This window comes from Cotesia typhae, unplaced genomic scaffold, assembly GCF_013202065.1.
Source record: "Cotesia typhae breed Kobodo isofemale line unplaced genomic scaffold, CoteBio_Ctyphae contig_48, whole genome shotgun sequence".
In the NCBI taxonomy this organism is placed as follows: domain Eukaryota; kingdom Metazoa; phylum Arthropoda; class Insecta; order Hymenoptera; family Braconidae; genus Cotesia; species Cotesia typhae.
Window position 1 is genome coordinate 8,966,954 of NW_027423756.1, and position 22,025 is coordinate 8,988,978.

General features: G+C 28.4%; 4 protein-coding genes across 9 annotated transcripts in view; 1 reads left to right on the top strand and 3 right to left on the bottom strand.

Annotated features, from left to right (window-relative positions):
* The first annotated feature begins 210 nt into the window (after positions 1-210).
* Positions 211-3,399, top strand: Ced-12 (engulfment and cell motility Ced-12). The gene is made up of 6 exons (XM_074246655.1): positions 211-462; positions 570-863; positions 1,160-2,008; positions 2,140-2,577; positions 2,643-2,949; positions 3,023-3,399. The coding sequence occupies exons 1-6, from the start codon at positions 331-333 to the stop codon at positions 3,181-3,183; spliced, it is 2,181 nt and encodes a 726-aa protein (XP_074102756.1). The 5' UTR covers positions 211-330; the 3' UTR covers positions 3,184-3,399.
* A 123-nt stretch (positions 3,400-3,522) lies between these two features.
* On the bottom strand, positions 3,523-7,808 carry Patsas (palmitoyltransferase Patsas). Its single transcript, XM_074246662.1, has 9 exons — positions 7,392-7,808; positions 6,980-7,227; positions 6,788-6,902; positions 6,300-6,425; positions 5,690-6,135; positions 5,366-5,615; positions 5,092-5,264; positions 4,237-4,402; positions 3,523-4,120 (listed from the first exon to the last, which is right to left on the bottom strand). The coding sequence occupies exons 2-9, from the start codon at positions 7,105-7,107 to the stop codon at positions 3,917-3,919; spliced, it is 1,608 nt and encodes a 535-aa protein (XP_074102763.1). The 5' UTR covers positions 7,108-7,227; positions 7,392-7,808; the 3' UTR covers positions 3,523-3,916.
* A 143-nt stretch (positions 7,809-7,951) lies between these two features.
* On the bottom strand, positions 7,952-9,846 carry LOC141529920 (uncharacterized). The gene has a single exon (XM_074246677.1). It carries the CDS (start codon positions 9,718-9,720, stop codon positions 9,535-9,537), a length of 186 nt encoding a protein of 61 aa, XP_074102778.1. The 5' UTR covers positions 9,721-9,846; the 3' UTR covers positions 7,952-9,534.
* The window catches only part of Liprin-gamma (liprin protein kazrin), a 77,673-nt gene continuing 65,481 nt past the window's right edge, over positions 9,834-22,025 (bottom strand). For 4 of the 6 annotated variants that reach the window (XM_074246646.1, XM_074246640.1, XM_074246642.1 and 1 more), the window contains 9 exons: positions 21,490-21,706; positions 19,854-20,121; positions 19,428-19,775; positions 19,063-19,186; positions 18,575-18,719; positions 14,998-15,250; positions 12,206-12,232; positions 10,807-10,827; positions 9,834-10,149 (listed from right to left, as the gene is read on the bottom strand). In XM_074246646.1, the coding sequence (XP_074102747.1) occupies positions 9,847-10,149; positions 10,807-10,827; positions 12,206-12,232; positions 14,998-15,250; positions 18,575-18,719; positions 19,063-19,186; positions 19,428-19,775; positions 19,854-20,121; positions 21,490-21,706 (1,706 nt within the window). In that variant the 3' untranslated portion in view covers positions 9,834-9,846. The remainder of the gene's footprint in view (positions 10,150-10,806; positions 10,828-12,205; positions 12,233-14,997; positions 15,251-18,574; positions 18,720-19,062; positions 19,187-19,427; positions 19,776-19,853; positions 20,122-21,489; positions 21,707-22,025) is intronic. The other 2 variants (XM_074246641.1, XM_074246644.1) reach the window with 1 other exon arrangement.

The window sequence follows — 22,025 nt, forward strand, 5'->3', positions numbered from 1 at the left end:
AAAATTGTTTTAGAATTTTATAGTAATTTAATTATTACAAAAAAAAAAAAAATTATTAAAGAGTTTCACATGTGAAAATTAATAAAAATTACAAGTGACAATTTTTGTTTTTATTGTATTTGATTTTTTTTTTAATTTCTAAAATTAACAGCTGACGGCTAACTTCAGTGTTATAAAATATAATTAGTTTCCACTACAATGCAATACATGTACTTGGTAGTATTCATAAAAATGGTTGTTACGTTAGTATGACACATTGTCTTTGTCATCCATTTTTTTAATAATTAGAAAAAAAAAATATAATTTTACCAAAATAACTTTAATTGATAAATGTATACACAAGCAATTAAAATGCCAGTGCAAAAAGATTTAAATATTGTTAAGATTGCCGTTCAGATGACAGGCCAAATGCCTCAATTGATTGAATTTAATCAAAAACAACCATTGGCTGGAATAATACAAGTAAGTTAATTGATAAATTTATTTTTATTAATTAAGCTACAAAAATTTATCTTGTAATATTAAATTAAATAATTACTTTACTAATATTATTATAATTATTATTATAGGGCCTTTGTAATGAATGGAGTCTTACTGATCCAGATACGTATTCTCTTCAATTTTCTGAAAATAACAATCAAAACTACATAACTGAAAAAAATAGAAATGAAATAAAAAATGGAAGTGTTTTGAGACTGGAACATTCGCCTAGTAAAACAGCCGGTGATATTCTACACAAATTAAATAATGGAACAGCTGAGGATAAATTAACAGCGTTACAAAAATTAAGTACTCTTAGTAATGACATTACTTTTGCACATGAGTTTATAAACAAACAAGGACTAGCCCTAATTATATCACAAGTAAGTTTATCGATTTTTTTTTTCTAATAATTTATTATAAGATAACACTGAAGTTAGCCGTCAGCTGTTGATTTAAAAAATTTTTTTAACCAATTAATTATATTAAAAAAATGCTTCTAAAAATTTTCACTTGTAATTTTTATTAATTTTCACATGTGAAATTTTTTAATTAATTTTTTTTTATAATAATTTCACAACTAAAAAATTCTAAAAAAATTTCAAATGTCTGTCAACTTCAGTGTCATTAATAAATACATTTATTAAATTAATTAATTTTGTTGAATTGATTTTGATAGACTGAGTCAGGGAAATTTAAATCAACAGCATTAGCATGCTCTCTTCAATCATTTGTTGAGCTAATGGACCACGGTATAGTATCTTGGGACATTTTGGAGCCACCGTTCATAAACAAAGTTGCGAGTTATGTAAACAATCAATCAGTGGCTCAAGATTCTAATGTAATTGAAGCATCTTTGAGCATCCTCGAAAACATAGTCCTGAATTCGTCTGGCAAATACGGTTTAGTTGAGAAAGAAGTCACATTTCCGAATCTCGTAATGCATTTGCAGAGCATGTCACCACAGATTCAGCAAAATACAATTGCATTGATAAATGCACTATTTTTGAAAGCCGACTTGATAAAGAGACGCGCTGTAGCAGCAACACTTCAATCTAAACAAGTGCGTAATGTTTTTCTCACCAACGTAATACAGTCGACCGGCCAAGTAGGCACTGAAATGGCTCACCAGCTCTACGTCTTACAAACTTTGGTGTTGAGTTTGCTCGAGCAGCGTATGATGACAAAAATGGACCCACAGGATCAGGATGCGCATGATAAAATTAAAGAATTACGTCGTATTGCCTTTGACACTGAGGGAAACGTCAGCAGCGGTGATGTTGCTGCACGCAAGCAAGGTCTTTTTGCCAAAGATTATAAAAAATTGGGCTTTAAATATGACATTAATCCTGCGTTGGACTTCAACGGGACGCCACCTGGTATGCTAGCGCTTGATTGCATGATTTACTTTGCTAGGAATCATACAGAGTCGTACACCAAAGTCGTTTTGGAACATTCTTGTCGTGCTGATGAGCATGAATGTCCTTTTGGTAGGACCAGTGTTGAATTGGTTAAATTATTATGCGAGGTAATTTAAATTTTGCTATATTTAATTTATTATAAAATAATTAAAAATATTATTTATCTCACGATAGTCACATAGTGATTGCAAGGTTGCTAATTTAATTATTAATTTTTAATTAATTAATTATTCTAAAGGTATTGAGGATTGGAGAAGCACCGAGCGAACAAGGCCAGTCATATCACCCAATGTTTTTCACTCATGATCATCCCTTCGAAGAGTTTTACTGTGTGTGTATCGTCCTGCTGAATAAAACGTGGAAAGAAATGCGGGCTACTACGGAAGATTTCGTCAAAGTGTTTTCTGTAGTGCGTGAGCAAATTACTCGCGCTCTCCAATGTAAACCAACGGGACTAGATAAATTTAGAAATAAATTGCAACAGCTTACGTACTCAACGATCACCAATTTGTGGCAACAGGAAAGAACTAATCGAGAAGAGTGGGAGAGTCATGCAAAGCCGATTGTTGAATTGCGAGAGCAAATAACTCCTGAAATACTTGACCTTATTCAACAGCAGCGATTGGGCTTCCTGGTAGAAGGCACCAGGTTTACTAAATACAGTGCTAGAGGCCAGGTAATTTTTATTGACAATAATAATTCATTTAGTTTTTTAATTTATTTTATTTTTACTTTACACAGAGAATAAAAGATAAATTTTGGTACGTTCGTTTGTCGCCGAATCACAAAGTGTTTCATTATGGTGATTGCGACGAAAAATCAGTCCCTACAATTGATGATCTTCCAATGAAACTCGCTGTCGTTGACATACGTGGACTGCTTATCGGAAGAGACTGTCCACATATGAAGGATTTGCAGAGACGAAAGACTACTCATCAATTGGCATTTTCGCTGGTGCTAGATTCAGTTGAAGTGTCTAATTTAGACTTCGTGGCACCGGATGAACAAGTTTTTGATTATTGGACTGATGGTATCAATGCGTTACTTGGTATGTAATTATTTACAGCGTAATTAAAATTTTTCTAATTTATAACATAATTTAATATAAATAAATTTTTAAGGAAACAAAATGACAAGTAAAGAAACGGAAAATGATTTAGAAACACTTTTATCGATGGATATTAAATTAAGATTACTTGATGCTGAGGGTATTGACATCCCTCAAGATCCACCACCAGTACCAGAACCACCACCAAATTACGATTTCTGCTTTGAACTTTAAGATATTATTAGATAGTAAGTTACCAAATAAGTTAGAAGTTTAAAGGTTTTTTTAAAATTACTATTTCGTACAAGAAAAATTTTTTAGAAATTTTAACGTTTCATTGATTAATCAGATGTTAAAAACTATTATCTTCAATCATGTTCCATAGTAATTTTTTACTAAACTTATTTTATTATAAATAATAACAATTACCATTTAATTCCAAAGTAATAAGCAACGATTTTTTGTTTTTTTTTTTTTTTTTTTTTTTTAAACTGGGATTGATGCAGTATATTCTACCAAAGATTTTAAAGCGTAAAGTAAAAATTGTTGCAAGCATTTTTTATTTATCGATATTAAAAACAATAAAAACATTTTTTTTTCTACTAAAAAATATTTACATTGCAAATATTAATTCTTTACATAACATATATTTGTATTTTTATATTTTAAAAATGTTTAATAATATCCAAATATTATAATTATTACATAAAATTATATTATTAAATAATTAATTAATTAATTAACTTATACATTTATACCTTTACTCATTTTGTCAGTATTTTTTAAGTAATCAAAATGACATATTGATATTATAATAAATTATAAAGATGCTATTGAATAATGATATTTTTTAATTATTTGTGCGTGTGTAACGTTTTATCTAAGTATTATTTTGTAGCGTATTATAGTTTGGTGTAAAATAAATGATTGAGGTGGGGAAAAAAAAGTAAATAAGTAAAGTAAGTTTTTACATGGCTTCTTCGGACAAAATATTGTAATGCTGCGGGTCAGTGGCATAGTGGTCGGGAGGATAGAGAAAGAATTCGATGAAATTGAGCACTGGTCCTCGACTAAAAGGATTTGAATATTTACCTTTTTTGTCTCTCAAGTACGAATACCTTTTGTAATTAAACATTTCGTTGGTAGTTAAATTCATGCATGCGTGCAGTACCTAAAAAATATCGATATAAATATTTAAAGAAGATAAAAATAACTATGGTAGAAAAATATTTAACATTTATTTAAAAATGTTTAATATTTTTCTTTTAGTAAGAAAAATTTGCTTACTGATGTGCATGTTAGTATCCAACCGAGTCCGCAAAATACTAGCGCCTCTATCAGACCCAACACGTACATCAATTGCAATCCCTCAATTGCAATGCAATAACACGCGAAGTAGAGTGTAAATGAACAATTTATTGCCACGCACATTACGAATAAGAAAAACCACATTCTGAAAAATTATATTATTAAATTATTTTTTTTATTAAGTATTTTACTCTAATTATCATAATTATCATTTTTACTTATTTTTATATAAAAGAAAAGGTAATTATTTACAAGTGGGATCAAACCATGCTAGTATATGTTAAAATTTTTTTTTAAATTGCTCGTTTTTTATGTATTTAAAAAAAAAATAAAAAAAAAATAGAAATTTTATCCAAAAATCTGAAAGCCAAAATTTTTTCCAACTTTTAAAGGAAAAAAAACTATCGAAATCTTTATTTTTTTTTTCACAACATTTTTTTTTATCATAAATGCGCCTTAAAAACAAACAGAATAAAAAAAAAATTTGAAAATATTTTTCTCATCTAGTTATGGCCTAAAATGGGATTGACCCCACTGGTAAATAATTACCAAAAAAAAAAAATTAATTTGTCAATCAATTTTTATTTTAAAGATACAAAAAATAATCTAAGTTAAGAAAATCTAAAATATTAATATTAAAAATATCTAGAAAAATTCTAAAAGCTAAAAAAAATTCTATTTTATCTCTAAGAGATTGAAAACTTTTTATAGTTAAAAAGAAATAAATTATCCAAATGATTATTTTTATTTAAGTTTATAAAATACTAATAATTATAATAATTAAGAGAAGAAAGAAAATAATTAAAAAAAAAAAAAAAAAAAAAAAAAACTTACCTGTTACGCAAGCCAACACAATTATAAATAAAAGGGCAATGATGATCAAAATAAGTTACACAACGATTGCAAATTCTACAGTGCTTAGCCCTTAGTGGTCTAAAACATTTACAACTATGGCATAATCGTGATAAAATAACATTTCTTTTCTTCCATTTATCAAAATACGGAATCTATAATTATACAATAAATAAATAAATAAATTTAATATTTATTAAAATCAAAAATTTCCTTGAAATAAAAATTAATATGTTTTTAAATTAAATAAAATTACCTGTTTAATGGCTCTATAATAAGTATCGCTATTTTGAGGAACGTAGCCGGGGTCGCGTCTATTAGCGACGACCCATGACAGCCACATGACGATGTTCCAGTAAATAAAACAGTAATGACTACCACGTAGGAAATTCCATGTAAGAGGTATGCATTTAATCAGATACATCGGATAGCCCCATAATAAAACAGATCCCATAAATAATAATAATGGCCCTTTACTGTTTCCCGCTCCGCCAAATAGCAGTGCCCTGTTTAATAAATTTTTTCCTAATGCAATCATTAAATTAAAATTCATTCAGGTCTACTTATTATAAATATTTACCAAAGCTCATTTATTGGTGGTACCCATCGGGCTCGCCTTTTTTGTTCGTTTTCCAGAATGGCAACTACTTCCGAGTGCCGGTGGCTCTTGGCTAATTGAAGAGGTGTCTTCCCGTTCTTGTCACGTGGTCCTAGCTCTATTTTGCTCTTCTCGCAGAGGATTTTTACGCAACTGACATTTCCGGATAAGCATGCTAAGTGCAAAGGTGTTGAGCCAAAGTAATCCGGCTTTTGGAGATCTACTCCGCTGTATATCAGCAACCGTATCAAGTCCGGGTGTCCTTTGTAAGCGGCCCAGTGAAGTGCAGTGTCGCCATTAATGTCTGTGAGGTGTCCTAGTGCGCCAGATCCGAGAAGAAATGCTGCTGTTGCGAATTTTCCAAACATACTGGCTGTCATTAAAGGTGTCAGCCCTTTAAAATCTGCTGTGTTTACTGCTACACCTGCCTACAAATTATTATTATTATTTATCAATAATTGATTCTTCATTTTTTTATTTTCTTCTTTGGTATTATATTTAATATTTTTAAAATATTAAAAATTAATACGAAGACACTATTATATAATTATATTAAATTTTAATAAAATTATTTATAAGAATTTATTATTACCTTCAAAAGGATTTGAACTATAGCGCTATGGCCTTTTCTACACGCCCAGTGAATTGGTTTAGGTCCTTGTGTACCGAGACAAGATAAATCAACTGGTCCATTTCTTTCAACTAAATACCGCATTACCTTTAAAATAAAAAATATGAGATTTGTTATTACAATCAACCTTGCAGTCACTATGTGAAATATAAAAAAATAAAATTTTGCTTTATTAAATAATGACTTTTGTTAAATTGCACTGTAATTTTTTAACTATTGACATTTTTAAAGATATAAGTTCATCCCGATGTTACATTCATCAAGAGCTTTCATTTGAGTACCCACATGGATTTTTGATATATTTTTCACATATACATATACCTAATATATATAAATATATAAATATATAAAAAATCGATGTGGGTACTCAAATGAAAGGTCTTGATGAGTGTAACATCGGGATGAGCTTATTATTACTAATTTATTATATAAAAATTAATTATAATTACTTCAACATTCCCATCTAATGCTGCCCAATGAGCTGGGGTGTAACCCCATTTGTCACGTACACTCAGAATATTCAAACCATTTTTTTCAACTAATTCTTCAACGGTTTCTGTATCTCTAAAATTGACAATAATAATTAGATGTTAAAAATTTTTTAATTTTATAAAAGTTGAATTTTTAATTAAAAGTATTACCCAGCACGAAGAAGTTCAAAGATCCTCTTAGTTTCATCAGTAGGATTTTGGCCAGTAGTAGTAGCTTCGTCAGCATAAATATTTTCGTCAGGAGTATTCCTTTCCCTGGGGACGTTTCTCTTGGTCATATTGACATTGTGAGTGCCAATAGAATTGTTCGATATATGACCGACGATGTCGGGGTCTGGACTTAACTCCCATACTGAACGCGCTGCACCTGGCCCTGTCGCAGGGCTGATGGGGTACACCTACATCAAATCAACAAAATAAAAATAAATAAATAGTTATTATTAAATAAATCTCTGACACTCATTAATAATGCTTACAAAGCACTTTTGTGTTTACTAATAAGACAACGATACTATTTTAAACTTAGAACAAATGATTTTTATGAATGGTACTTATAATTTACCTTGTAAAGCGTTGTCAGGTCCGTTTTTCTTCACTTAGTTACAAACTTTATAGTGAAAAATAATTATTTATATTTTCCTCTTTAATTAATTATTGCTATGAGCCACTGATAAGTCAAGAATAACTGAATACATCATGTTTGAGTTAACAGACAGACAAATTTATGCTTTTAATTTTTGATTTAATTGTATTCATCAATTAAAATGAACTTTTAATTAAATTTATAAAATACGGAGGCTTTTTTAATTATAAAATAATAAATAACAAGTAACAATTATTTCTTCTTGTATAAATTTAGCACAATGCGCGATTTAATCGCACTTGCGCATTCAAATCAATAAAGTTATCCTGTTGAGACGCTTGCGTAGACGATCTACCCTCATTTTATAAATAAATACATGACTTGAGGAGTGTGGGTGGTATAGATTATTAAGTGACACACTTTTTAATAACTAGATATAAAATAAATAAATATAACAATATCGATCTAATTGAAATAAATTTTTGATGCATTAATGCATTCACATTCTCAATTTAAATTAATAAAATATAACGTTCTACTTAAGGCAATTATAATTTATTCATAATTATTTTTCTTTTTAAATATTACAGTTCACACGAGTATATACATATATATTTTTTTATTTATTGGTACATTTACAACATTAAGTTAATTATTTGCGATGACATTTCAATAATTTTAAGCTATTTCATGAACTTTATTTTTATTATTATTGTTAGCACGCATTTAAGCTTTATTTTATTTTTTTTTTTTCGAATTCAACAATCTGATAGACTGGTGTTCTTAAGTATGATTAATAAATATTTTATTTTGTTAAGCCTAAAAGTTATTTTACTTATTAAAATAATTCTTTTAGACGTATAATGATAATATTTAATAAAAATACAGGATTATATTGACGTATTGATACGCATTTTACTGCTGGTAAAATGTCGTTAATACTTATTACATTTATATTTATTTATATTTTTGTCTCATTAATTTGTTCGAGCTGAAATTTAATAATGTCTGTAATTAATTTTTGGTTTACGTATTAATTTAGTTATTGTTAAATCACGCGATTTACAATAAACATTATTAAAACAATTATACAACTAATTAATAAATACTAATTTTTAATAATTTAAATAGATGTATAAAATAATTATTAATTTAAAAGTCTTTTAGCTTTTAATTATTTATAAACACCAAAATTTTTAGTCCTTTAAAAAATTTTGAAAATTATTTACTTGTTAATAGAAAAAAAAAATGTATAAATGCATTTTAACATAATTCAGCCTTAGATTAAATTGTTTCTTTTTTTAAATTTAAATTATACACCATTAATATTCCGTACCATACACAATGCCTTTATGACAATCTTCAAAAACAGTTAAATATTATACATAATTAATAATCGCAATACATTGACATTTAATTATTAATTATATTCATTTATTACTTATATTAATTCAAAATATATATATGACCATTTATTTTTATGATATTCAACCTGATATTTTAAATATACTTTTACACATTAAGATATGACACTGAATATGTATATCAAATATGATAAAAAATAATTATGTATAATATTCAATTGTTTAGGTATTAAATCGAGTAATTGGTCTAATTAAAACGATTCCAAAATGGAATGTATCTAATGCATCTAAAAAAAAAATACGATGCATTTGAAATAATTAATTATGGTAGTTCAAAAAAATATTTATGGAAGAAATAGAGTTATAATTTTGTAAAGTATACAACATACTTTCTTATCACGAATAATTTTTTAATTCAAATAAATTTCTATACAAATAAATAGTTTAAAAAATGATGTTAATTATTTCACATGTTGAAAGTAAAAAAAAATATTCTTAAAATGAGCGTAGTTTTAAAAATTTTTCATTAGCAATAATTAATTTTATATCATGTTTTATGATTTATTTTTTACGAGTCTATTTTCCGAGATTAATGAAATATATTCCTCCCAATAAATAATAATAGTAATAATTATTGAACAGCATAATAAATTGGTCACCGGGAAGACGATTTACGTATTCCAAATACATTTTAATCATATTTATAATTATAATTATCAATAAATAACTAAGCTAAATATGTTTGTGTTGATTTTGTTTTATTTAGATGGCAATTCATCTTTAGCAGAAGTTGACCAAACTTCTTCAGCGAGACTTCCGTATCTTTGAACACCAGGAAAACGTGGTCCCGAAGAACTCTGGGGGGAATAATACCCGCCGTGTAATTGGTAATAATTATTACCACCACCACCACTCGACAGGGACTCGCAGTAATAATCCGACATGAGGATATTGCTGTACCCAGAATACGAGCCGTACTGAGAGTTAGCTGAAGCTGACGAGTAGGAAGAAGAGTATCCACGTTCGCTGAGACTCCGATAAGGCCCCGAACGATGGGGCCTGTCCTCTTGTCAGACTGGTGTGCTGACAGGTGCATTTGTTATGTACTCAATGTCTCCGATGCTCTTGACACGTCTGTGACGCTTACCGTTTCCACTTCCGATCCCAATTCCGATTCCGAGTCCGATTCCGCCTACGTCCCCAATACCGCCATTGGCATTTGGTCGAGGTGGAAGTTGTGGCGGAGGCGGTGAATTACTTCGGATGCTGCTCATGTACTGACACTGACTCGCTAAACTTCCCGTGTCCGAGGAAGATGATGGTGATACCTTTTCACTACGTGGTCGCAGGCCTAGCGCTCGGCTCAATGATCCCTGTAATTTTTTTTTCTTCATTAATATTGACATAAATTATAATTATAATTATTATTATCATCATCAGTTATTTATTTACTATTAAAGCATGCGAGTAAGCTTTTTTTTTATGAAGCAAAATTTTCATTTGATTATTCTATCTAAGTGATTTGTGTTTTTTTGTGTTGATTCTAATTTAACAAAATTTTTATAGAAAATAGATTGAGTAGTTTTAAAATAATAATAATAACGTGTTATGGTATGAATTTTATGACGTGAATTAAATTATTTATTGATAGTAGGAAAAAAGTGCTGCAATATTAGCAAAAAAGGTTTTTTTTTTTTTTTTTTAGCGTTTTAAATTATAAAATTTTTAGAAAGATAATTGTTGGTATAATTTATACTATACTCAGTTAAATTAACTGTAAAATAAACAAACTTATTTAAAAATCAGTTTATTTTATTGAAGGTCAAGATGTCGATGCGCAGATTCTTACAACAAAGCTGCGATACTAACATGCAAAAATTATCTTTTGATAAGAACACGTAAAAATTTTTTTGAGCTTTAAAATGAAGAAAAAAAAATTATAATTTAAATTTGTAGTTTCTGATTAAGTGAAGATTATTCCCTGTTAGTATTGCAGCGTCTCTCCCCTAATTATTAAATGAACCTCATACCTGAGAGCTTTTCCATGACAACTATATTAAAGATGACATAGATAGGTCAGTGAGAAACCGAACTCCATCCAAAATTTCATTGAATTATATAGTTCAAAGTTCAATTGTTTTTATAATGAAAAAACATCAATATCTTGAATTTTATTTCAAATAAAGATATTAAGAAAAAAACTCATCATGCCACTTAATAACATAAAGATATAAACGAATGTATTTACTTATTATCATCAACTTTATTTTATTTAAATATCATTCCTTCATAAATATTTAATTAATCATTTTAATTGATATTAATTGAAACAAAAAATGAAATGGTCATTTTCAATGGATTTGCTTTAGTAGATTATTATTGGGCTAATAAAATTCTTATATTACATACATGTAAGATTGTTGTGTTTAAATATTATATACAGTGTCGAGGATTTAATATAGATTTATCTTTTATATATATTATTATGCATCTGTATATAAATTATGACATATTTGATTGATATTTTTAAAGAAATACTTTAATAATTTTTTAAATAATTAAATTGATAATTTTTTTTTTATAGAATTTATTTAAATAATTGAATTTATTACTGTGTAGGCACGTAATCGATCAGTCTTCTACCTTACAAAGTATTTTTTATTTTTTGTTAAAATCTCATTAAAGGCTTGAACGATTACGTTTCATTTATGATTTTATAAATTTATTTTGATTATTTAATTAGGTCAAAAATAAATAATTTGGTAGTTAAATATGTTTTATTAATTAAATAAAATTTTAAATATTTTTTAAATTCATAAGATGGACCCTCGTTGTCAAAATATTTCTATTTGATGTAAATAATTGACCAGTTTTGTCTCTTCATTGAATAATAAATATTAATTTAACTATTTACGCTTATATGTATTTATAATTTTTTTTTCACTTTATTTATTTAAAATAATTGACTTAATTTTTGAGAAGACAAAACTGATTGAATTGACTGACAGCATCCTTGTGAATTAAACATGATTTACGTTGATTGATTGTTTAGTAAGTTAAAAAAAAAAAAACTCTTTGGTTTCAGAACAAATTGTAACTTGTAGTTTAATTTGTTGTTTTACAATCTTCCGTAAAATTTACTATAGCTTCAATTTGAAAATAATTAATGTAAAAAAAAAAAAAAAATAAAAAATGACTTTGATATATTTCTTCTTTAATAATTTAATATTAAATTTTTATTAAAAGTTGATGCATATTAAAAAATGCAATAGTTTATATTTCTTCCGTAAAATTAAATTATTTCTTCATTATTTTATAATAAAAATAATGTTAAAATTTGTTCAAGAACCTCCGACTTTTTTTAACTGAAAAAATAAATAATAAAAACAATAAATGATGTAATTAAGTGAGACAAGGAATATACCGAACCTTTTTAAGGTAAAGAAGACTGCAGGTCTGCGATGATCCACAGGATGCAGGGAGAATGACAAATGTTAAATGTTAATCGATAGAGCCCATAGCTCACAGCAAAGGGCTGGTATTCTCAACTCAATTTACTATTCATCATATGACACACTGACATTACATATAATATATGTATATGTATGTAAACTTCAATTAATGATTTAGCGAAGCGAATATTTATGCATATATTTTTATTTTACATTACTTCATCTCATTTATATATTTTTAAAACTCTACTGAAGCGTAGGCGGTTACACATTTCATGCAATCAGCAGACGATTTATATCTTCCACAGAAACGTTTTTTAACGTAAAATAAAATAAATAAAAATAAAAATTATGCCGGCGGACATAGATGAAGCCATGAAGAAAATAATGAATGATATAATATATACATGACAGTGATAAATACTAGGGTGGGTCAAAAAAATCGAATAATTTATTTTTGACTTTATACTCTGAAAAATAGGTTCGTAGACACCTAAAAAGAATTCTCTCCAAGTATAAGCTCTTAATTATAACGGGAAGGTCCTCCGCTTTGCGGGTTTCTATTTTTTTCGAATAATCAGATAAAAAAATTTATATCTCGCTTCCAACTGCTTGGAAAAATATTCCGTGGCATAGATTTTGTGAGAAATTGAATGCTTTACAAAAAAGGTCTCTTATGACTTTTTCAAAAACTCAACCGATTAAAAGATATTCATAGTTGAAGTTTGGCTATTTTAAGGAAAATATTCGTTTTTATTATGAATTTTATAAGTCGATGAAAAAAATTATTTCGGATTGCGGAACTCATTATTTTGTAGGAAATTTACTGCTCTACAAAAATGGTCTCTTATGATTTTTGAATAAGTGAAGCCGTTACGAGATATCCATCGTCAAACATTAACGAATATCAATATTTCCAGTTTTTGATCAATAATTCGATAAATTTTAATTTAAACTATGAGTTTCAGGAAAATTTACATAAATTTGAGTTTCGATCGATAAAGAAATGTTATAAACAATTTTTTTAATATTGTTTTCAGTCTTGAGCTTGTTTGATTGCATTAAAACAAGAAATTAGAGCATTTTTTCGACATATAGCCAATGATTAGTTTAATTTGAAGTGAATGACATATTTCTTTGTCAAATTTAATATGAAAAGTATTGAATCAAGTGAGAAACAACCAGTATTTAACTTTTTTATAGATAAATTTTTTATTGAATTATCAATTGCAATATAATTGTCTATATTTTTAACATAACAGTACGCTATTACTATAAATAATTTCTTTTATTACAATTTGGGAATGTTTTTGATGTTCTTTGACAACTTGCAATAAGTACTGGAATTGTTCTTCATTTTTGTCAAGCATTGATTATATTCACTGACTAATGCAACAGCTCGCTCTGCTGAATCATTGACAACTTTTAGTTGTTGAAAGTATTCTTTATTTTCGAGATAACTCTCATTAGTAGGCCATAATTCAACATCGACATCATGAAAGTCATACGGTAGATCGAAGATTTTGAAAAGATTTAATGACTTTTTAGACACAAAGTCACTCAGAGTTCTCTGCGCCAATGAATTCAAATCTTTTTAGCAATTACAAATCTTTTAGCTTTAGAATCTGTACCTTCACGAGTATTAACAGCTTCAACAATACTTTTTTTACTTCTAATGGAACGCCATCGTCAAACAGTGATAAAATGGCAAGTTCATCGCTCAAATACCATAAGTGCGAAATCATTTTTTCACACGTAGCTGAAGAAATCAAAGGATTGATATGTTTGTACTCCAATAAATTTTTCATAAACTGCAAGTCATGATAAGCAGCAGTTGTTGCAGAAGTTGATGAAAACCAAGCTTTTAAATACAATGTGACTATAAAAATACAGAAATGACGAAGACCATGCAATTCTTTCTGAGAGAGTTTGAATTCATCTCTGAATAGATACATTTTCAAACTATGAATGGCCTTAGCCATCCATCTAGCATGATGAACAGCACCAGGACGTTTGAAAGAAATCTTTTCTTGAGGCATTTCTCCAAGGAAAATCAATGATAATTCCAATAATTCTTTATCTAACTTATTATAACATTTCTTTATCGATCGAAACTCAAATTTATGTAAATTTTCCTGAAACTCATAGTTTAAATTAAAATTTATCGAATTATTGATCAAAAACTGGAAATATTGATATTCGTTAATGTTTGACGATAAATATCTCGTAACGGCTTCACTTAATCAAAAAATCATAAGAGACCATTTTTGTAGAGCAGTAAATTTCCTACAAAATCATGAGTTCCGCAATCCGAAATAATTTTTTTTCATCGACTTATAAAATTCATAATAAAAACGAATATTTTCCTTAAAATAGCCAAACTTCAACTATGAATATCTTTTAATCGGTTGAGTTTTTGAAAAAGTCATAAGAGACCTTTTTTGTAAAGCATTCAATTTCTCACAAAATCTATGCCACGGAATATTTTTCCAAGCAGTTGGAAGCGAGATATAAATTTTTTTATCTGATTATTCGAAAAAAATAGAAACCCGTAAAGCGGAGGACCTTCCCGTTATAATTAAGAGCTTATACTTGGAGAGAATTCTTTTTAGGTGTCTACGAACCTATTTTTCAGAGTATAAAATCAAAAATAAATTATTCGATTTTTTTGACCCACCCTAATAAATACAGTTGTATTTTAAAACCATGCAGAAATAAAAATAAGCAGAAAAGTAATTGAATAAAAATAATAAAAAATAAAAACGTTACCCTGAGACTGGATCGTCGTCTATCGATAGTGTTTAAGCTGTTGTTGTTGTTAATGGTGCCGTTGTTGTTGTTGTTGTTGTTGTTGTTGTTGTTGTTGTTGTTGTTGTTGACGGTCATGTGGAGAGCGGAGAGAGAGCTCTGGTGGTGCTGGAAATGCAGAGCCCGACTTCCACGGCCAAGACTTCCTCCAGCGCTCATGGTGCTCATCGGCCTTGCTCTGGTGTGGTTCCTTGGGACGACCTCCAGCTGACTTCTACACACACCCATACATTCTCATGCTCGCTTTTAATTTTTTCATTAACTAGTGTTTAGCACCGACAATACATCGCAACACACACACGTATTTATGTAATTAGTAAATAATAGTTGATTTTTTTTTTTTTTAAAGTTTTTTGGAGACTTTTTTTCAATAGCTGCTCTTCATGGACATTTTTTTTCACATAAATTATTTTATTATTAAATATTAATCTTGTTTAAAATTTTCTATTTGTTGATAAAAAAAAAATAATAAATAAATTTTTATTTTTACTGTTAATTTTAATTTTAGTGATTAAAAACTCCAGATTCTATAAAACAGTTAATTATCTCTAAAATTCTAAAACTATTAAAAAAAAAATAAAATTCTAAACAAGATTCACATTACTAAATAATAAAATATAAATCTAATTATAGTTATAAAATATCTAGTTACAACATAAATATACATACACAAGCATTTTGTGCTTTAAATATAAAAAAAGTTCATTTACTGGGCTCTAATGATTCTCGGTTTCAATTAGACTTTTAGTTTATAATATTTTTATTATTTTTCATTTAAACTAATTACGTTTTTTGACATTAGAGCCAAATAAGATGTTAGACGAAACATTTAACAGTCAGTAATTTTGAATGGCAAATAAATATCTATAATAATGCACAGTAGTATAATCCATGATCGTGTTTTAATTTTTTATCTAGTTTGCTTTTGATTTTAATTAAATATAAATTTTGCCACATAGAAAAAAAAACTTGAAAATGATCAAGGATAATACCACAGTTTACTAAGAAAAATTAGTGCTGTACATAGCGCAGTGCAGTGCAGGCAGCGGCTGTGGGCTACGGCTCACCTAAATTTATTTTTTATTTACCGATTTAATAAATTTTTCATCAATAGATATTGTTTACTGAACGGCAATTACTATTTTATTATTTATTATTATTTGTTTGATTTATTATCCATTAATCGAGTGGACTGCAGACCAGATTAATTAATTAACACATTAATCAATAAAATGAAAAAAATTCAAAGTTATTTAAACAATAAAAATAATATAAATGTTTGTATATGTACATACCATGTCGGCTGTAACTGTATCGTATTTACGTGTGTGTATTACTGGTAATAACGGAGTAAATATCGTGTAATAATAATTATAATGACTAATCTAATTTAATTTACAATATAATCACGTTTCGATAAAACGTCAATATTTATACACATATAATTTTGATTTATCTATATAAATAATATTTGATCTTATTTTATCAGATATTATCTGATTTTATTCAGTGACAATGCAATGCAAATAAAGCGGCTTTATTTGAATTTTTATCACTATGTCACAATGGTAAAATTTATACTTTTTTTTTTTGGCGAATGTGACATCGGTTTTTTTATTAATATTTATTTCGGTATTCGCGGAAGCATTGGTGAATGTACATTCATGAAATAAAAAATGAGACACGTGTAGTGACCAGTTCTAAAAATATGTAATTAATTGATATTGATGTTCGATGACCTATATTAATTAACTCCGCGGTTTTAATAATTTATTATAAATGAATACGTTAAATTTATTTGCGACCGACTTTAAATATATTTGTTTATATTACACGGTAACGAATAAAATCAATATTGAATATTTAATTTTTTTTTTCATATTTTTTATAATTATGAAGACTAATAAGGAAAATTTTTTAAAGTAATCAAAGTTTTATTTTGACTTATCTTAACTTGTCTTATCAGAAATCGATTCATATTTTTACGAATTCAATAATATTTATTTTTGATCATTTTTATGATAAAAATTTTGAGCATTGAACTTTTAAAATCTCAACTTTTGTCTGTGCATAAATTTAATAAAATTTTAACTCTGGTGAAGCAATGTTATTGTAAGAAATTCAAAGAATTACATTTTTTTTAAGTGTTATTGACTAAATTTTGTACAAGAAAAATGTTTTTTATCAATTTATCACTGAGTAAAATATTTATTTTACCAAAATTTAAATTTTATTATCTAAAATTTTTAAATCGCTGACCCAAATTTATTTTTTAGCATATTAAAAGAAGGAAAATTCTTTTAAAAAATATTTCTCTTAGTGTAATTCGTTTTGCATTTTTAAAATTCGCTGGACTTGTATAATATAATGTCGTTAATATAACGACAAATATTTGAGCATAAATATTAGCCAAAGTATTACAACTATAACTGTTGTTGGGTAAGTTTGTTGTTTAAGTAAAACAACAAAGATACCGGCTGAGATGTATACTATCATTTATAGCTCAGCAAATATGAACAACGGAATTTGAAACAAGAGTAACCTACAGTGGAAGTTTTAACGGAAACCTTGAGGAATTAAGTAGTAGTAATGGGGGTAGTCGCCTACAGCAACGATATGTATCAAATGTGTTCATATATAAAGGATTGTAATCTTAAACTGAATCCCGGTAGCAGTTTTGGATACAAGTAAGTTGATCTGAAGCCATTGCAATAGTGATAGGAGTCTTTTTCTCAGTTTTCATCGGTCTTCTCCTTGTTTTATACCTACCTATACATTGCAGAGTTCTTTGATTACGTACATAAGCTTTGAGTATGCTCAATTCCCTACAACCCTCTACTTTCTCGACTTTTTTTCGGCTCGACCATTTGAATTTATTTCTCTTATCCTTCACTTCTTTTCTCTCAACTTGTAACTCGTAACTCTTAACTCTGTACTTTCTTCAACACTCGGAATTCTTTTGATAAAATCACCCCAACCAAGTTGAAAAATAACTCGAAATAATTCTGTTCAAGCTCAGCCGGGGATTGTTTTCTTTACGTGCGCTAATTTTTTACTTCTTTGAATACTTCAGAAATAAATTTCATCCAGCCTTTAGTTAGAATTTTCTTTTTTTTTTTTATGACAGAAATAAAATAGTAAAGAAATTAAAAAAAAAAAAAACAGTGATAAATGCTTAAGAATGAGGTGTAATGAAGACTGATTTAAAATAATTTGTCTTTGGAGGTAAGGAAGACAAACGAGGGTCTAATATTCATGCATTAACGTTCATTGTCGTCGCACCGGGACGTTATTGCACATGATATTGTTGGTATAGCATTTAGTGAGTAATCAACACAATATGCTGTTGATTGAGATTGAGGATTGATTGGCCCGAGTAGAGCACTGTGAATTATTAACTAATGTCACATATCGATACATACACATATATATTATATATTATAGATATATGTGTATGTATCTGTATGTATTTGACAGAACGAGTGCCGATTAATGTGCGTTGTCCATTGTTCCTTCTGGATGACAGTAGATTGAGTACCTTGCTGGAAGAACGAGTCCTTCTAGCTCAGCTGTCAGGTGTCGGCGTATCATGTGCTTAGCTGGCGGAATTCCGAGTGCTGTCGCCATCGTGTCACCCGTAAATGAAGGCTCCAACACTACCAGTGCACCATGTACTCCGGAATCTTTAAGAAAATTATATATAATAATGTTTAATATTTTATGACATTTTTTATAAATATAAAATATTTGCCTAAACTTTTAAGTATTAAGAAATTATATTTTATAAATATTCAAAGCTGATTTTTATTTCTTTAAATATGTACTTAAAACTTTTAAAACTTATAAATTATACAGTATGCTAAAATACACAACTTTTTTTTTTTTAACTAAAAACTTTGTGAAAGTAAAACTTAAAGAAAAAACTTTGAATATTTGAGTATAGAAAAGCTATTTTATATTATCGACATTTTAAAAATAAAACTTTGATTAATAATAAAATAATTCCTATCAGATAAATAAATATACCTTTGAGATTGTCTGCGTACTCAGCCAAGTCGATATTCCTCGCCCATCTAATAAATCTTTGATTAGTCCAAACTAATGGGTCCTCATCGACTTGCTCTGACTGATGCCTCCTAACAGCCAATGCCTGTAATAATTATCCCCGATAAATATTTATAAAATAAATTAAAATAATGTCAGATAATCTGGATAACACAACTGACAATAATTATAATCCGATTATGTAAAATACGTACAGTCGAATTTAAATCTGATTAAAAGTTAAAAGCTGAAAAGCTTCAATACGCTAAGAAATTGCTACATAATTAATAATTTAAACGATGTAATAGGATAATAATTATATGATTAATTAATTAAATTATAAGTACCTGTCTGTCATACTTGAGCATTCTCAGTAAATTAATTCCATGCATAATACTTGCTTGGTGAAATTTCCGCGTAACACCAAGCAACTTTTCAAGCTCCTTCTTAACAACATGATCCAGCATTCGCGCGTCAACCATATTTGTTGCAAAGCTCTCGGAGTATTGAGCGAGTCCTAAGTCTGGTAACCACTCAGAACTAACCCAAGTATGACCAAGTTGTGCAATGCACGGATAACGAACGAGACTTGGATGACGATGTTCTTCAATAGCAAGTCGGAGTTTCTTCCTGTGAAGTGGATGCGTTATACCGAGACCCGCTTCTAGTTCAGCATCGTTCAACTCTAACAATACCTAAGAAAAGTTACATTGTTTGTGTATTATTAATATTAATCATAATAATTTAATTTAATAAAATAAAAAATATAATACCTTTCCAGACTTAATATTTTCAGCGCATCTTGGTCCATACTGTGGCATTCCAAGAGCGACCTCAAGCCAAGCAAGCACGGTGGGTGCTCGCCAACGCTCCATTGGTATTGTAGCAGCCTCCCTGAGTAATCTCAACTTCTCGGCGTAGCCTTCCTCGGTGAGGGGCGACCAGGATCTGTATGGATCGAAGGCTTCCGGGCCCTCGTTTCCGGCGCTCCCGCTCACAGAACTGTTTATCGTTTTCCGGTGACGCGAGCGTGCGAAAACCCTTCAAACGAAACGTAATGACTATTATAAAGTACCCCAGACTATTTATATTTTTTTATTTTGTTTTATCGACGTCCCTTCGTCCTGACAAACTACTTCACCGCTTTATTCATCTATGTACTACCATTAATGACGGTATAAAGACGTTTGTTTGCCAATCTCAAAGCGAGTGCTGTTGGTTAAGTGCTATTAGTATTTAATTAAATGCTTATTTCATTAAGCGGTTTACGACTGATTTTAATTTTACTTCTTAACTTAATGATTATTTTATTTATTTTAAATAAACAGCTAGTGAATTTTTTTCTTTCAATTTAACAACCGATCCCATCTTTTTCTAGCGTCGCACTCACAGCGAAAAACTGTACTATCCTTGTTGCACTTGTGATAATAAAGCTAATTGCAGTTTTATGTTTTTCTTCTAAACAAATGAGAATTATGACATTAAAGTTAGCTATCACTATTATAATTTTTTAATTTTTTTAATAAATAAATTTGCCCTGAAAAATTGCATTTTTTAATTTTCTAAATGTCAATTTTTTGTTCTCTTTTTTTTGCCATAATTTATTTGTTAAAAAAATTTTTAAAATTAATTATTATCTGCTAAATTGATTCTCATATGAGAATTTTGAAAAAAACGCTCTGATATAAAATAGATAGTTAAAAAATCTTTTTTGTTTAGAAGAAAAATGAAAAGCTGCAATCATGGGGACCGGCTCTTAATTCTATTTTGATAAATTTATTACTTGAAAATTATTTCCCAGAGTAATGATGAAATTTCATAACGAAAGATGAAATTAAATTTATTATCATTATAATAACAAGGAATTTGAGATAAAGGGACAAATAAATGATGTAGATACAGCTTTGTACCCGCTTGTGATGTTGTGTTAAGTCGGTTTAAGCTATTCACATCAAATTTGTTCACAGAACATTAAAGAGACAACTGCACACTTATAAAGCTTAATAATTATAATAATAATAATGATAATAATGCTGTTTGACAAGATGCTGGTAGAAAATTTTGAGTTTTCTCTAGCACTTAAATCTTATTTAATTATTTTAGACGTTTTAATTATCTAGTATTAAACTTAATTATCATTATCATCACCATAATAATTATTACTTAATAAAATTAACATAATAAGGGAAAATAAACCGAATTAAAACTCGTTACTAACGCATTACACAATTAAATTTTAAGTTTATTATTGAGTGAAGTTAACTTAATTGAAATAGCAGCAGTAAATTATAAATTAAACCCAAAAGTTTTGTTCCGTTATAATTTTTAATTTTTTACGAAAAATACTTATTGAGTAAAGAATAAATTGGTGGTATAGAATAAAATACGAACGAAATTTGTTCTTTGTACCTGGAAATAGATCCCCAGGGCCCGCCTCTTGTCGCAGATGAGCGTACGTGAGCGACAGGTGCTACGACAGGTGGACTCTGTTTGCATCTCCTCGGCTCAGAATCCATCGGACTGGAGAGCTGCTCAACCGATCGCGACATCGACGATGTGTTCATTGCCCGTGAGAATGCATTTAACGGCGACAGTGTTGGACTGCAGTCTTTTGGCGTTGTTGCTGCTGAAATAACATTTTTTTTTTTTTTTAATTTAATTTTCTATTTTTTTTTTTTTTTAAATTGATTTTTTATTTTTCACAAATAATTCGGTAATAAATTTGATGAGAATAATAATAATGGTAACAATAGATACTTTTTAACGATTGATGCAACATAAAGAACATACACTCGCGTGTTAGGATCAATACTGTTATTTTTTCATGCTCATGCTTTTTGAAAAACATTTATTTACTGTAACGAAATATATATATTTGTTTTTTTTTCTTTTTATAAATTTTATAAAAGCAGAACAAGTAAAATTTTTTTTTTCTTATTTATGGT